The sequence below is a fragment of the Rhinolophus hipposideros genome, assembly GCF_964194185.1.
Source record: "Rhinolophus hipposideros genome assembly, chromosome: 18".
Taxonomy (NCBI): Eukaryota; Metazoa; Chordata; class Mammalia; order Chiroptera; family Rhinolophidae; genus Rhinolophus; species Rhinolophus hipposideros.
Window position 1 is genome coordinate 19,134,279 of NC_138064.1, and position 15,883 is coordinate 19,150,161.

General features: G+C 37.7%; 1 protein-coding gene across 1 annotated transcript in view; it reads right to left on the reverse strand.

Annotated features, from left to right (window-relative positions):
• Positions 1-15,883, reverse strand: part of ABCB5 (ATP binding cassette subfamily B member 5) — a gene marked incomplete at both ends in the record, with an annotated part of 98,579 nt that overhangs the window by 60,632 nt on the left and 22,064 nt on the right. The window contains 7 exons of the mRNA XM_081079703.1: positions 547-717; positions 9,122-9,325; positions 10,731-10,856; positions 12,990-13,100; positions 13,684-13,797; positions 15,277-15,454; positions 15,539-15,663. Of these exons, the coding sequence (XP_080935829.1) occupies positions 547-717; positions 9,122-9,325; positions 10,731-10,856; positions 12,990-13,100; positions 13,684-13,797; positions 15,277-15,454; positions 15,539-15,663 (1,029 nt within the window). The remainder of the gene's footprint in view (positions 1-546; positions 718-9,121; positions 9,326-10,730; positions 10,857-12,989; positions 13,101-13,683; positions 13,798-15,276; positions 15,455-15,538; positions 15,664-15,883) is intronic.

Genomic DNA, 15,883 nt, shown 5'->3' on the forward strand with positions numbered 1-15,883 from the left:
TTTATTTAGAATGAAGAGTGAGCCACTGGAAGATTTGAAGCAGAAGCATGGCATGATCAAATTTACATTTTAATAGCATCACTTGGCTACTGTGTTGAGAACAGATCAAATTATCAAAGTTTCCAAAATAGACACAAATTTTCATATTACTTGTTCATCGTATGAAAATAAGAAATATCATGGGCAACACATGACATTCTCATCATGGCAAAGGTGGATGTGGTTATGTCATGATGGTGGTAGTGGTGTGGGGTTACCATGGGGAGGTAGAAATTGCAGACAGTTGGAATGCAAACATATATGGGATGACTGCTTGGATAGCAGCCTCATGTATGTTTTTAGCACCAATTATAGCATCTTCTTCTTTGCTCCAAATCACTTCCTATAACCATCACTTGAGTATTAACAAGGGTGAACACCCTGAACCCATACATTAAGGAGGGCTTTAAACTTAATAAATAATCTAATATGTAGCTATACTTTCTTGTATTTAAGAACAATGCTGAACCAGGAATATGAAACCAAGAAATGTGTCTGCTCACTCACCTTCTCCAGCGCAGCTCGAACAACTGATTCGCTTTCTGTATCTAGGGCAGATGTAGCCTCATCTAAGATCAGAATCTTCGGGTTTCGAACTAAAGCTCGAGCAATCGCGATTCTCTGTTTCTGTCCTCCACTCATTTGAGCTCCTTTTTCCCCTACCAACGTATTACATTTCTAATGAAACATAGGAAAGAGCGCAGAAACAGAAGGTGGACTGATCAAATGATTAGAAAAGGAAATGACAAACAATCACAGTTATGTTTTACTACCAGCTTAATCTCTTCAGCCTGCCTGGTTTTGACCTTTAACTTATTCTTTGTAAAAACAAACAACTATTTAAAAAGAGAAGAGTCTAGTGAAGAGAGGACCTAAGAAAAATTTGGCTAGTGCTAAAAGAAACCAGAATGTATAATCAAGGATTGTTAGGAAGATTAATAATTGAACCAATTTTCAAAGATTTTAAGATATTTTTAGAATGCATCGATATCTTTAAAAGAACATTATAATACAAACATCTACTTAACTATTATTCAAAATGTTTACCAGCAATTTAATGTATTATCCACAATCTCCTTCCTGGATATTCTGAAAAACATTATGAAAAATTACTGCAAAACAAACTTCTCCTGAAAACTTTTTTCAATTTTGGGAGACGTTTTAGGTCTTCTTTTACACTTTTTTGTATAATCATCTTTAACAATGGAGCTACCGTGTTTTCCCATAAATAAGAGTGAGACAGACCATCAGCTCTAATGCATCTTTTGTAGCAAAAATTAATATAAGACCTGGTCTTACATTATATAGCAAAAATTAATATAAGACCCGGTCTTACATAGCAAAATTTAATATAAGATCCGATCTTTTATTTATATACATACATATATATATATATATATATATATATATATATATATATTTTTTTTTTTTTTAATTAAAGATTTTATTGGGGAAGGGAAAACAGGACTTTATTGGGGAACAGTGTGTACTTCCAGGACTTTTTTCTAACTCAAGTTGTTGTCCTTCCAGTTGTGGTTGTGGAGGGCGCAGCTCAGCTCCAGGTCCAGTTGCCATTGCTAGTTGCAGGGGGCACAGCCCACCATCCCTTCCGGGAGTCGAACCGGCAACCTTGTGGTCGAGAGCCCACTGGCCCATGTGGGAATCGAACTGGCAGCCTTCGGAGTTAGGAGCATGGAGCTCTAACCACCTGAGCCACCGGGCCGGTCCCCATCCCCACCCCCCCGGTCTTATATTAATTTTTGCTCCAAAAGATGCATTAGAGTTGATGGTCTGGCTTGGTCTTATTTTCGGGGAAACACGGTATCTTTAGATATCCAAGGTTGGAGGTAACTTCTAGAACTAATATACCATGGTTAGCAATATTCTATTGGATTAAGTCCCTGATCCAAAGTTCATTTCTTCAAGGATATAAATTTCAGTATTCTATCAAAACCTTTAATTTTTAGGTCTGACCTTCAATTTTTTTTTTAAATATAAACCTTGTTGAGGAATAATTTAATAATTATGCATCCATAAACATTAGGCACCCAATAAAATACACTCATTTTAAGGATACAGTTCTGAGTTTTGACAAATGACTATACCTATGCTATCACCACCCCAATAAAAATACAGAATATTTCCATCAACCTAGAAAGTTTCCTCATGACGCTTTCTAGTCAAAACCCACACCCCGCCTCAGGGTACCACTGATTTGACTTTAATCACTGTAAATGAATTTCACTAGTTCTGGAACTTCACATGAATGGAATTATACAGTGCATACTTTTTTAAAAAGCTTTCTTTTAGAGCAGTTTGAGGCTCACAACACAATTGAGAGGAAGGTAAAGAGATTTCCCATACCCCTCCTGCCCTGACACATGCGTAGACGGCCTTATTAGTAACATCCTCCACCAGAGTGGCGTGTTGGTTACGATGGACGCACCTACACTGACACTTCATAATCACCCGAAGTCCATCGATTCCATTAGAATTCACTCTGCGTGTTGTACATACTATGAGTTTGCACAATGTATAATGACATGTATCCACCATTATGGTACCATACAGAGTATTTTCTTTCTTTTTTTTTAAAGGTTTTAATTTTTTTTTTATTTTTATTGAGGAATATTGGGGAATAATATTGTGTTTTTTTTCCCAGGGCCCATCAGCTCCAAGTCAAGTCGTTATCCTTCAATCCAGTTGTGGAGGGCGCAGCTCAGCTCCAAGTCCAGCCCCTGTTATCAATCTTTAGTTGCAGGGGGTGCAGCCCACCATTCCATGTGGGAATCGAACCGGCAACCTTATTGTGAAAGCTCGTGCTCTAACTAACTAAGCCACCTGGCCGCCCCTCCGGAAGCTCAGCAGCAGCTCATTGTCTTCAGTCTGGTTGTGGAGGGCACAGCTCACTGGCTCATGTGGGAATCGAACCAGCAACCCTGCTGCTCAGAGCTCGCGCTCTAGCCAACTGAGCCATTCGGCTGCGCCCAGAATATTTTCAATACCCTAAAAATTCTCTGTGCTCCACTTATTCATCCCTCCCACTCCCCCCAACCCCTGGCAATCACTCATCTTTTTACTGTCTCTATAGTTTTGCCTTTTCCAGAATGTCATACAGTTCAAATCACACAGAATACAGCCCTTTCAAACTGTCTTCTTTCACACAGCAAGATGCATTTAAAGTTTCTCCATAACTTGAAAACTCATTTCTTTTTAGTGCTGCCTATTTGTTCTATTGAGAGCTAACGACTTCAACTAAAATTGTGGATTTGTCTATTTCTCCTTTCAGATGGATCAGGTTTTGCCTCAAGCATTTTGAAGCTTTTCTGAATTGCATAAACATTTAGGCTATATAAATATCTATGTTTTCTTGACTGTGGATCATACATTCCTATTTCTTTGTCTAGTTATTATAAAATATGTACTGAATTCTGTGCATATGTTGGAGATACTCTGAAGTTTTTTCTTCTAAAAAAATGTTGAGTTTTGTTCTAGTAGGCAATTCAAATACTGAGTTATCATCCTGAACTTATGTAAAATTGGTTTTATGCTTTGTTGGGGTGAATCTGTAGGAAGTCTTGAAACTTGTCAGGACCCAAACTCTAAGTTCTGTCTCCTTTGGGGATCTTGTCACGGCTTGGTTCTAGGATTTGTTAGGGCAGGTCTGGAGTCAGCCTTACTCTAAGGTGTGGTCTTTACTCCTAAGGTGTAGCTTTCAATGGTGTCTCAGCTATATGTCTGAGGTATTAAAAAGGGTTAATGTGGTTTCTCCACTCTGGCTGGGCTGTGCTTTCAACATCCCCACCATCCTACTTGACTTCTAATATCTCTGTTCTACTCTCAGCTTTGGAGCAGCTGCTCTCTGGTAAGCCTTGGGTACTCTTATCCTCTTGGGTAGTCTTATCCTCAGACAAAGATTTCCAAGGGATGCCTACATGACCTTCTGCCCCCACATCAACTCCACAGCTCTCTCACTGTCTGTCTGCCTAAGCCAGGGGTGTCCAAACTTTTTTCAACCTTTTTCACCAAGGGCCATATGCAGTAAAATACACAAACAGCCGGGCCACTCACTCGAGGTGAAGTACATATTGCCTCACCTGGTTTTTTTAAGTAAACTAAATATATGTTTGGAATTTGCTGTGAGCCAATTAAAACTGGATCGCGGGTAGCAGTTGGCCCGCGGGCTGCAGTTTGGACACCCCTGGCCTAAGCTGTCCTGAAATTCTATCTCTGCCTTTCAGCTCGGTGGGATGCTATGTTCTGTCTGGATTCTAGTTGAGAGATGTGGTCAGAAATTTGTTCCCAGGCAGAATGCTACAAACGCATAGACTTTCTTCATGAGCTTCTTTTTTTTCAGGTATCACAGTTTTGTGCTACCTTTCATTCAATGCTTGGGAACAATTGTCCTATGCTTCATATATTTTAGCCATTTTTATGGTTGTTTATGGGAAAAGGCTAGCGAGTATCAGTTAATCCCAATATATTAATTAAAAAATATGTGTATATCATAGAAGTATCATAAAAGTAATGGTATTTAATTTTGAGCACAGATTTCCCTAATTTTTCTCTTATACGAGTTAACCACTTTTGGAATTTTTATTTATTATTGTGTTTATTCTTATTTCTCTGTAATTTAGGCTCCATCATCATAAGCCAGTATCTTTAATTTCTTCTTTGGATTATATCTTTAGGATTTACTATTCTATTTATAGCAAGGAACATCTTTGTGTAAATATTGGACTTTTAGTAAAAGCAAGTAGTAACTCACAGGGTATAATTTAAGGGCACCAGGAAGCTCCCTAATTCCAAGAGGGAAACTGAAGATCATTGGTGTTCAGAGGAAAGGAAATCACTGTAAGTGTCAAAATGTCAAATAAAGGAAGGCTGTTTTCCCAAACAATAAGGCAAAGAATGATCTCAAGCCTTTAATGAGTTTGCTGTCCTAATTATGACCCTAAGTGATGGGGACAGGAGGAAATTACTGGCATAACAAAAGTTTTTACATAAAAAAAATAAGAAAAAAATTACTATGACCCACGGAGAGTGGTTTGTAAAATATATCCATTAAAATGACCTTTTTTCTCATTGTTGCCTTCTGGGATGGTGGAACTTCATATTTTAATTTCTAATCTCATTCTTTCATATTTCTTTCTTTTAAAAGATTTTTATTAAAAACATACAATATTATATTAGTTTCAGGTGTACACCATAGTTATTCAACATTTACATACCTGAAGAAGTGATCACCATGGTAAGTCTAGCAACCATCTGACACTGTACCATGTTATCACAATATTATTGACTATATTCCTAAGCTGTACATTACATCTCCATGACTTATTTGTTTTATACCTGGAAATTTGGACCTCTTATTCACCCTCACCTTTCCACTCTTTTTAATTTTTCAATTACAGTTGACATTCAATATTATTTAATATTAATTTCAGGTGAATAGCGTAGTGGTTAGACATTTATATAATTTAAGAAGTGATCCCCCTGAAAAATCTAGTACCCACCTGGCACTATACCTAGTTATTACCATATTATTGATTATATTCCCTATGATTTACTTACATCCGCACACGTCCCTTCTTAGTAGTGTTTTGGGTTTTTTCAGATAAATACCCAGAGGTGGTATTACTGTATTCTTCTTTATCTCATTATGGCCTGTGTTTCAAAGTCTATTTCGTGTGGTATAAATACTGCTACCCTAGTATTTTTTTTTTTTTCATGAAATATCTTTTTCTATCCCTTTACTTTCTGTCTGTATCTTTCAATCTGAAGTAAGTCTCTTGTAGGCATCATATATAGGGGTTTTGTTTTCTAATCCATTCAGCCCTCCTATGACTGGTCTTTTGATTGGAGCATTTAATCCATTGAAAGCAATTGCTGATAGATATGTAGCAATTGCCATTTTATTATTCATAATTTTGGTCTTCTCCCTCATGTCCTGCCCATCTTAAAGAAGTCCATCGAAATTTCTTGTAATATTTGTTTGGTGGCAATGAACTCCTTTAGCTTTTTCTTGTGTGGGAAGCTCTTTATCTGTCCTTTGATTCTAAATGATAGACTTGCTGGGTAATCTTGGTTGTAGGTCCTTGCTTCTCATCATGTTGAATATTCTGTGCCATACCTTCTGGTCTGCAAAGTTTCTGTTGAGAAATCAGCTAACAAACTTATGGGAGCTTCCTTATAAGTTACTAGCTGCCTTTCTCTTGCTGCTTTTAGTATTGTCTCTTTGTCTTTAACCTTTGCCATTTTAATTATTAATATAAAGTGTCTTGTTGTGGGTCTGTTTGGCTTCATCTTGTTTGAGTCTCTCTGCACTTCCTGGACTTGTACGTCTATTTTCTTCACTAGGTTAGGAAAGTTTTCAGTCATTATTTCTTCAGATAGGTTCTCCATCCCTTGCTTTCTCTTCTCCTTCTGGTACCCCTATGATGCAAATGTTGTTACGCTTGATGTTGTCCAGAGGTCTCTTAAACTAGCCTTATTTTTTTTGGATTCTTTTTTCTTTTCCAATTGGGTTTTTTTTGTTATCTTGTCTTCCAAATTGTTGATTCCATCCTTTGCTTCATCTAGTCTGCTGGTGATTCCTTCTAGTGCATTTTTCATTTCAGTTATTGTATTCTTCACTTCTGACCGGTTCTTTTTTATTGTTTCTATGTCCTTTTTATGCTTGCAATCTCTTTGTTGAAGTTCTCACAAAGCTCCTTGAGCATCCTAATAACGATTTTTTGAACTCTGTATCTGGTAGGTGGCTTGTCTCCACTTCATTTAGTTCTTTTTCTGGCATTTTCTCCTGTTCTTTCATTTGGGATGTATTTCTTTGTTTCCTAATTTTGGCTGCCTTGCTGTACTTGTTTCTATGTATTAGGTACAACTGCTATGTCTACCAGTCTTAGCTGGGTGGCCTTAGGTAGTAGGTACCCTGTAGGGCCCTGGCACAGTCTCCCTGGTCACCTGCTCTTGATGTTCCAGGAGTGTACCTTGTGTGGGTTGTGTGTACCTTCCTGTTATAGTTGAGCCTTGACTGCTATTGGCACATCAGTGGGTGGGATTGACTTTGAGGCTGTGGAGTTTGGCCACGAGCACAACTTACAGGCTGCTGTGTAGTGGGCTTATCCCACTGAGTGGAATTTGCCCCAGTGGACTCTGGTGCTTATTGAGACTACCATTTGTGTGTGCTGCCTGGGGGATAACTTGGCCGTGCTTTGCTGTGCTCTGAAACCAACCCCAAAGTATGTTGGTTTTGGGGCCTCTTGGGAGGGCCTCTGGGGCAGCCCCAAATCACTCACTGCCTGTGACTGGCTGGGGATTATCTGGTAGGGGCTACAAAGTGATCTGCAGTTGTTTGTTCCCTGTGCTAAACCTGAAGGCACGTGGGAGAGGCCAAACTGTGAACGGAGCATTGCTGGCACCAATACTGGGCCTGGTGTAGCTCTGCAAAAAGCCAGGACACCCCGAGGTCTGCTACCACCTGCCAGCTCCCTCAAGGTTCAGCCACTGATAAAGCTTGTGTGGTATGTGAGTTGGGTGACGTAGGGTCTCTAGAGTTACTAGAGTGGGAAGAGTTGTGTTCACCATGTTAATGTAGATTCTGATTTGGTGCCAGTGCTGAGCCTGGAGCTACTCAGCAAAAGTTTCAGAGCACATTGAGGCCAGTTGCTGCCTGCCTGGGGCCTGCAGACTCTGATTGCTTTATAAGAAATAGTGCAATTTGGGCAAGGCTGACTGCTTGCAGAGAAAGTGCCTCTGGTATTGGGGGAGTTGGGTAGGGAAGAGTCCCAGTGAGTCACCAGACCAATTCAGATTTGGCCATGTGGGGGAAGGCTCAACACAGAAAAGATGGTGCCCACCAGCTGGCTGCACAGGAGAAGGACCTCTCATAGGGAAAATGGCAACTGTCCTCCAGACCTCGCCTCAAAGCTACACACCTCAGTCTGCCCCCCTGTATGCCACCAAGGCACCCTGAATCACTGTCCCTTTGCTGGAGCCCAGCGTGAGTGACTGCAAGTCACCTTTCCATGGGATCTTTAAGAGGACATCTGTGTTTCCCACAGCCTTCTGTCCTACTCGGATGGTCAGAATCCCCACTGATTTAATAGCCAGATGTTGTGGGGAGCTTCTCTTCCTGGCACTAGTACTCATGCTGGGGAGTCTGGTATGGAGCTGGGGTCCCTCGTTACTCTGGGAAGAAACATCACGGCCGAGCTATCCCTCCTGATTCTCAAACACCGCACGGAGGTTTGGGGCCAGGCTGTTTTGCATCTCTGCCCCTACCAGTCTTGACGTAGCTTGCTCTTTATATCCTTACTTATAAAACTTTTGTTTAGCTATACTTCAGATGGTCCTCCAGGTTGATTGTCCTATAATTTAGTTGTAATTTTAATGTGTTCACGGAAGGAAGCAGGCACAGTGTTTATCTCCGCCATCTTGGATCTCCTCCCTTTCATATTTCATAGGTTGCTCCCCACAACATTTCCAGGTGATACTGATGAACAAATACTTAAGGAAATGTAAATAAATGGTTTTACAACTATCAATTCTAAATATCCATTAGGATCTGATAAGTCCTAATACCAAGAATTTTAGTTTATTATATATCTTTCTAAGTAAGATTTCACATTTCTTGTCCAATGTTAGCTCCATGTGCTCCTAAAAACAATCAGTTTTCCTTTTGCCTTATTACAGAACCAATCTTAACATTCTGTGTGACATTTCCACTCTTAGCCACAAGATGGCCTTGCAAATCAACATTTTGCAGACATCATTTCTCAGCTTTGACTGATGATTTTACCTCATATAATCTTGGTATATTTTAACACAACTTTCATTTTTTTCTTTTCCATTTACAGTGAGAATAAATTAGAACTAAATATGATTTTTAAAATTTACTTTTCAATGATGTATTTCTTTTGGTTGTTACCATGCTCTCTCATTTACAGATGTTTCATCTAGTACAACCTGAAAATTAATCACACCCCTCTATTCTGTAGAACTTATTGTTTTGTTATTTCATTTTAGAATATTGTAGTGCTTTAGCTCTAAGCTAAGGACATAGTCTACATAGGGTACTTACATTGGGAAACTCCATTATAAAATCATAAGCATTTGCTTCCTTTGCTGCTTTCTCAATCTCTTCATCGGTCACGTCATCTCGTCCATATTTAATATTGTTATTAATGGTTGTCCCAAACAGAACAGGTTCTTGGCTGACTACTCCAATATGTTCTCGATAATGCTGCACATTTAAAGTTCTGATGTCATTGCCATCCACTGTGATCTGCCAAAGCAAAGAAATGAATCATGTTGCAAAGCTTTTCATTGCATTGGGTTTAAAGTATTTTTTACTAGTTGAAAACAAGCTGAGAAGCAGAGTAATTTCAGGAATCAAAGACTGACTATATTTTGATAAAATATTTACAGCACATATTAATGTATTGTTAGGAGACTTTTTTCTGGTAGATGGGAACCTCCAAAATCTCAAAAAACAAAACCAAAAACAAAAAAACTGGCTTAAAATCTTGACACATCACCTAAACATCTTTATTCTAAGATGCATAAATTGAGTATTATGAATATACATACCCTAGGAGCCACAAATGTTATCATGTAGACACATGTAACAAACTATTTTAAGACTGATGTGATCCTTGCATTTTTTCTAGGAAATAAACTTCCTTATTTCTCTTTAACACCCCACTCCCTGGCAAAAGGCAAAAGTGTCTCCTATACCTTGTTATAAATAATAGTAAGTGGATGCTCTCCACAGATAGTGCTACTACCCATTACCCCACATATTCTGATGACAAAGCCAATCTTTGACAATTATAACTTACAGGGTCTCTCTTTCTCACCAACTCTGGTATTATGTCTGGCATGGGTATTCTATGCAAATGCTTTATATATGGAATGGCTATCAATAATTTATTTATTCAATATTAGCATGGATACATGAGTGTAGTATACTCCAAATGGAGACTTAAGAAGTCAAATTTAAGTGAAACCAGGCTATAGGAGAGCAGATTTTCTTTTAAAAATTTGAATAGATGCACTAAGAATTATGCTTTATAGTCTCATTCTCTAAGCCATGTACAAGGGTGAGAAAGTTAAGTGCAACATTATGAAGGACAGAAAAAATGAGAGAGCATTCTTTACAGATATTCTTCTGGGATGTTTTGAGAAACCTTAATTCTTGGTAAGTTCTGGGTATTACAAATTAATATGTTATTTTTGTCTACAGCATTTAATACCTTCTAATCTACTTATTTATTTATTTTGTCTGTCTTTGCTTATTAGAATGTAAACTTGATGAGGGCGCAGGTTTTTATGTTTTGTTTGCCAATGTAGGCTCAGAACCTAAACAGTGCCTGGCACATAGTAGGTGCTCAATAGATATTTGTTAAATGAATGAATATAACAAACATTTGTTAAATAAATGAATATAATAGGAAAGTAAACAATATGGCTTCTCTCCCAGCTCCACTGTTAAAAATTAAAAGTTCATATAGCTGTAAAATTTTTGCAATAGGTGGAATTTCCAAACCCCATCATGTGGATTGTACATAATTTTGCTAGGTACATTTACAAAAAAATTAAAAGTTCATATAGCTGTAAAATCTTTGCAATAGGTGGAATTTCCAAACCCCATCATGTGGATTGTACATAATTTTGCTAGGTACACTTACAAAGCCATCGTCGGGATCATATAACCTCTGCAGAAGTTGGATTGCTGTACTCTTCCCACTGCCGTTGGGGCCAACCAAGGCAACTGTCTCTCCAGATTTAATTTCGAGATTCAGACCTTTCAAAATCTATTTGAATGTATGGAAAGAATTTCCATAAAACTAGGATAAGTGAGAATATAGTTCACATATTTTCAGAAATTTAATTAATATAAAACGAATTCTTCTGTGGCACTTAAAAACATATTTAGATATTGTTAGTTTTATGTCACGTACATAATTTTGGAAAATGATAATGAAAGACTTTTTCATCAATTCTTTCTATATAATGAGAAAATCTAAACTAAGAGTACTCATTGAACATTAATTAGCCACAGCAAACTGTTTATACTTTCAGGTGAAATACTTTATATGAATTTCATGACTGCCAAGTTAGTGAAAATTTTACCTTTTAATTTGCAATAACTGAATGAAATCTTGCCATACACCTTTGAGAGCTATTTAAAGAAGTTCTTTCTTAGAGTATATTTAACATCATTACAAAGTATATTCCAAAGTAAAATGACTGTCAAAACTCCTTAGAGACTCCCACGAGTGGGATTCCCCCAGTAGAAACCCTCCCTCTTCTAGTGGTGGATATCAAGAGGACATTTTAACTTGGGGTCAACAGCACTTTAAAATTTTCTCAATAATCAGGGGTTGCTACCGACATTTATTGTTCCAGGGACCTGCAGTGTGAGAGAAACCTCACAAATAATTACCCTCCCAAAACGACAATAGCAATCCCATTGAGAAACTCTCACCTATTTTTACTTGCATTTGTATGTGTTCAGGCCAAGTATGGGAATCTTTCCTTGGATTCTCTCACTTTGATCTCCCCATTTGTAAAGAAACAGACTCTTTAAATAGCCAAACATAAAACCTTCAAAGGGCGAAGCAGAGAAAAATTCTCTAAAGGAGGTGAGAAATTGGGGACCCCCAGTGGGAGTACCTCCTCTCCCACCTGCACTATCACTCTAGAGTTGATTTCTGTTCTTGCCTTAGAAGAGTTTGTTTTGTTTATTTAAAGTGAGTGGACTTTTTTTTTTAAATTTGTTCATTCTTCAGCTTAACAAAAGGGCTGTGTTTCAAAAGTTCATTTAAAAAATAGTTGTTTAAAATCCAGAGAGCACTTTACAATGCAATATAATAGCACAATTGGTCCTTAAGTTTCCAGGAAGCCAACCCAAACGTAGTTGCAAAATGGCATTGAAATATTTTGTGTGAAGAAAAATGGTAAAGACAACACTATTGCTTGTAATTAAGTAACAAGAAATTAAAAAAAATAGCTTTGAAAAGAGAATTTCAAAGACAGAGAAAAATAAGGAAGTAGGAGTAGGTAGATCTTTTTTGATGGAAATTACGCAGGGGACATTTGGATACTTTAAAAGGCATTAGAGGTTGATGACATTAGCAATTTTATCAATTTCACTTAAAATCATGTCCTCCATTTTCTATGAAACTGGTGTTTATTAGTAATTACTCTATGCAATCTTTTACTAACTACTCTTTTGGATAAATGCATGATACAATGAAAACAGGAAGACAATAGAAGAGACAGACACATTTTCACAAGAATTTGTCAAAGGCTGAATGACAGAAGGAGGAGGATAAACTTTGTGCTGTGTGTGCACGCGTGTGCGCGCTAGTGTGTGTGTGTATGTGTGTGTGTGTTTGTGTAGTAGTGAGAGAGGAAGTACCTGAGGAACAAATGCTGGTGCAGTGAACGCCATAGGAATGGGAGAAGCGAGAGGCACAATGTATGTGTAATTCCCCCAGGTTAGAAACTAGGAGGTGAGAAGGATAACATCCAGGGACCACCAATAGGTGGCACCATCAATCCAAGACATTTTGGTATGCTGCCAAATCCAGGGTAAAGGAATTCCAGGAGTAGAATTCGTCAGCTGAATATAGAAAAGAGGCTGCAAAATGGAACTAGCTGTTACAGAGTTATTTGTCCATTACTGATTCTTCCTCCCTCCTGCCCTCCCTCCCTCCCTCCCCACCACCACCTCTTTCTTCTCTCTCTCTCTCTCTCTCTCTCTCTCTCTCTCTCTCTCTCTCTCTCTCTCTCTCCACCCCGTGCTTAGAGACCTGCAAGTCTCTAAGCAAGGTAGGCAAATCTTGGTCAAAATGATCCTAAATTATCTCATAAGAGGAGATCTTAACCAGTAGAAAATAATATCAGAAAACTGTATAATTCTATAATTAAATTTAACCTACCTTGATAGATGGTCTTGATGGATAACTAAAAGAAACATTTTTAAATTCCACAGTTCCTTCTATGCAGTCTGGTTTATATCCTGTTGTTGAAAAGTTATCTATAGTGGGCCTCTTGGAAAAACAAAGAGGATGTTATAAATTTTTTTTTTAATTAAATTTATTGGGGTGACCATTGTTAGTAAATTTACATAGATTTCAGGTGTACAATTCTGTATTACATCGTCTGTAAATCCCATTGTGTGTTCACCACCCAGAGTCAGTTCTCCTTCCATCACCATATATTTGATCCCCTTTACCCTCATCACCCACCCCCCACCCCCTTACCCTCTGGTAACCACTAAATTATTGTTTGTGTCTATGAGTTTTTGTTTCTCATTTGTTTGTCTTGTTCTTTTTGGGGATGTTATAAATCTTTAAGGGACTATGTTGACCCTCTCTATATCCTAAAAAATAGTGTAAAGATATTTTCTTTTACATATTTTCCCTTTTGCTTTAGAAGTGCACTGATTTATACATGAGGGTTTTAATAAAACAACCTCTTTGTAGAAGAATTAAAACCAATCTCGCTGTCTATAGACAATTGCACACCATGGATCTTGCCCATCTTTTTGTTTTAGAGAAATGACTGCGCCCATTTTTTGGTTTCCCTCTTGCAGTAATGTTAGTTATCTTTCAAAGCAATTCGAAGTCTTACCTTATCAATAACCTGGAAAATATTAAAGGCGGCTCCTCGGGCTATAGTGAAGGTTTCAAAGTTAGGGGCTGCTGTTCCAATGCAGTAACTACTATGGATTACACTAAAGAAAACCTACGAGAACAAAAAGAGTAATATTTACTCTTCCTCAGTTGTATAAGAGAGGCAACAGAATGAAGTGTATGCTTGGTTGAGAAACAAAAGTATTAGAAAAATTAGATAGGAGAGAATAGAAGCTGTTGCCAAATATAAAGGAAACACAAGTGAATCCAAGTATATTTGGCCTTTTCTTAATGTGGAACAACTTTTGACTGTTCCACAGTTTTGTTGCCGTCACCTTCTGGGAAGTATGAGCAGGAAAATTGGCTTACTGAGGAGTGCTGGCCATACGTGATCCTGGCTGAGTGAGGAGGTGACCCTCCTTGCTGGTCAACCCCTTGGGCTTTAAAGAGAAGTATGTGTTAGATTTCACTAACTTAGAGACATTGTACTATGTCTGTCCAAACTTTTCTGAATTCTTGTATTACTGGATACCTGTCTATTTCAGACAGACACATCTTTTGCAAAAAAGTCAAATAAGGAAAGAACCCCACAAGGTAGGTGCTATTTTCTCTATTTATAGATGAGGAAACTGAGGTTTAGCAAGTCATTTGCCCACAGTCACACATAAATTGAGAAATAAGGATATGCCCCAAATTTCTCATGCTCAAGTTTCATTTACATGAAATAAATCAATAGCTTAAAGTCTTAACTTCATTATGATAGTCTCAAATTTAAAATATGGCTTTAGTTGAGAGAAAAGAAATCTACATGGAACGGGAGGGCCAAATAAGAATTGAAGTATATAGACCAGATCAATTCAGTTCAGCAAGACAAATGGTTCTTAAACCTGAATTGGTCTGTTTATTGTTGAAAATTGAGAGGATAACTCAACACACTCAAATTTAATGCATAGCTGCTAAGAGTTTTAAAAACTCTAAATTGTGATGTTGGACAGAACTTATATAGTCTGATTTAAACATTACTATATGCTGAAAGGACAGAGGAAGGGCAAGAGAGTCCAATCTGTAGAATATTTCCAGAGGCAAGACATTTAGCAAGGTGAATGTAGAGTGCCATTTTATCTCAGCAAAACTGAAAGGGAAAAAGTCTCACTAAAGACTAGCCTTTTTCACTACTCGATTAAGAAAACTATCTCCTGTTGAAAAATTAAATTATAATTCTTCTAAAAGTATGATGCTTTCAGAAGATACGCTAGATGGATATATACTACTGTGTTTCCCTGAAAATAAGACCGGGTCTTATATTCATTTTTGCTCCAAAAGACGCATTAAGGCTTATGTTCAGAGGATGTCATCCTGAAAAATCATGCTAGGGCTTATTTCCCGGTTAGGTATTATTTTCGGGGAAACATGATACCATTCACAACTATAATTTAAACGTGTAAACAAATCATTTGAAGGAAACAAATATTTGTTTATTAAAAACATTCATCTTTGAATATTCAATGTCACTCAAAGAGAAATTTTTACTAAACTTTAGGTAATAAAAGATTACCTAGGACAGTTACCTTTGTTTTCAAACAAGACTTACGGCAAGAACAGTTCCGATGGTATAACCAGGTTCTCCACTAAGAATCAAGGAGGTTCCATACCAAAAAGCGAGTCCATAGGTTCCATTCATAAAGAAGTACACAGCACCAAGCGAGAGTTTTGAAGCTATAGCCTTTTTTATGCCAACATCCTTTGCATCTTTTAGATTTTGTGTATACCTTAAAAAGACACAAGAAAATGTAATAGCCCTTGGGGAAAAAAAATAAAACCAAGCATATATTGACAAAATTAAAAGAGCAGACCTTTGAATTTCTTTCTCCTGGGCCCCAAACGCTACAACTGTTCGGATTGATGACAAGACTTCTTCTGCAACAGCCCCAGCTTTGGAATAGGCTTTTAATTCCTTACTGGTCAATGAGATGACTATCTGTAAAAAACCACAACTGCAGGTATTCAGAGAGTGACCCTGGGACAGTAACAGTGTGCGGAGAATTTAACTCAGGTAGAATCTTGAATAACAATATTTTATTATTGGAAAACGTATTTAATATCACTTAATTTAACCATGTCAGTTTGCAAATGAGAAGTTAATGGCCAGAGATATTAATTGACTTTTTAAAGCCTCATAACATTGGAAAAACTTAGCC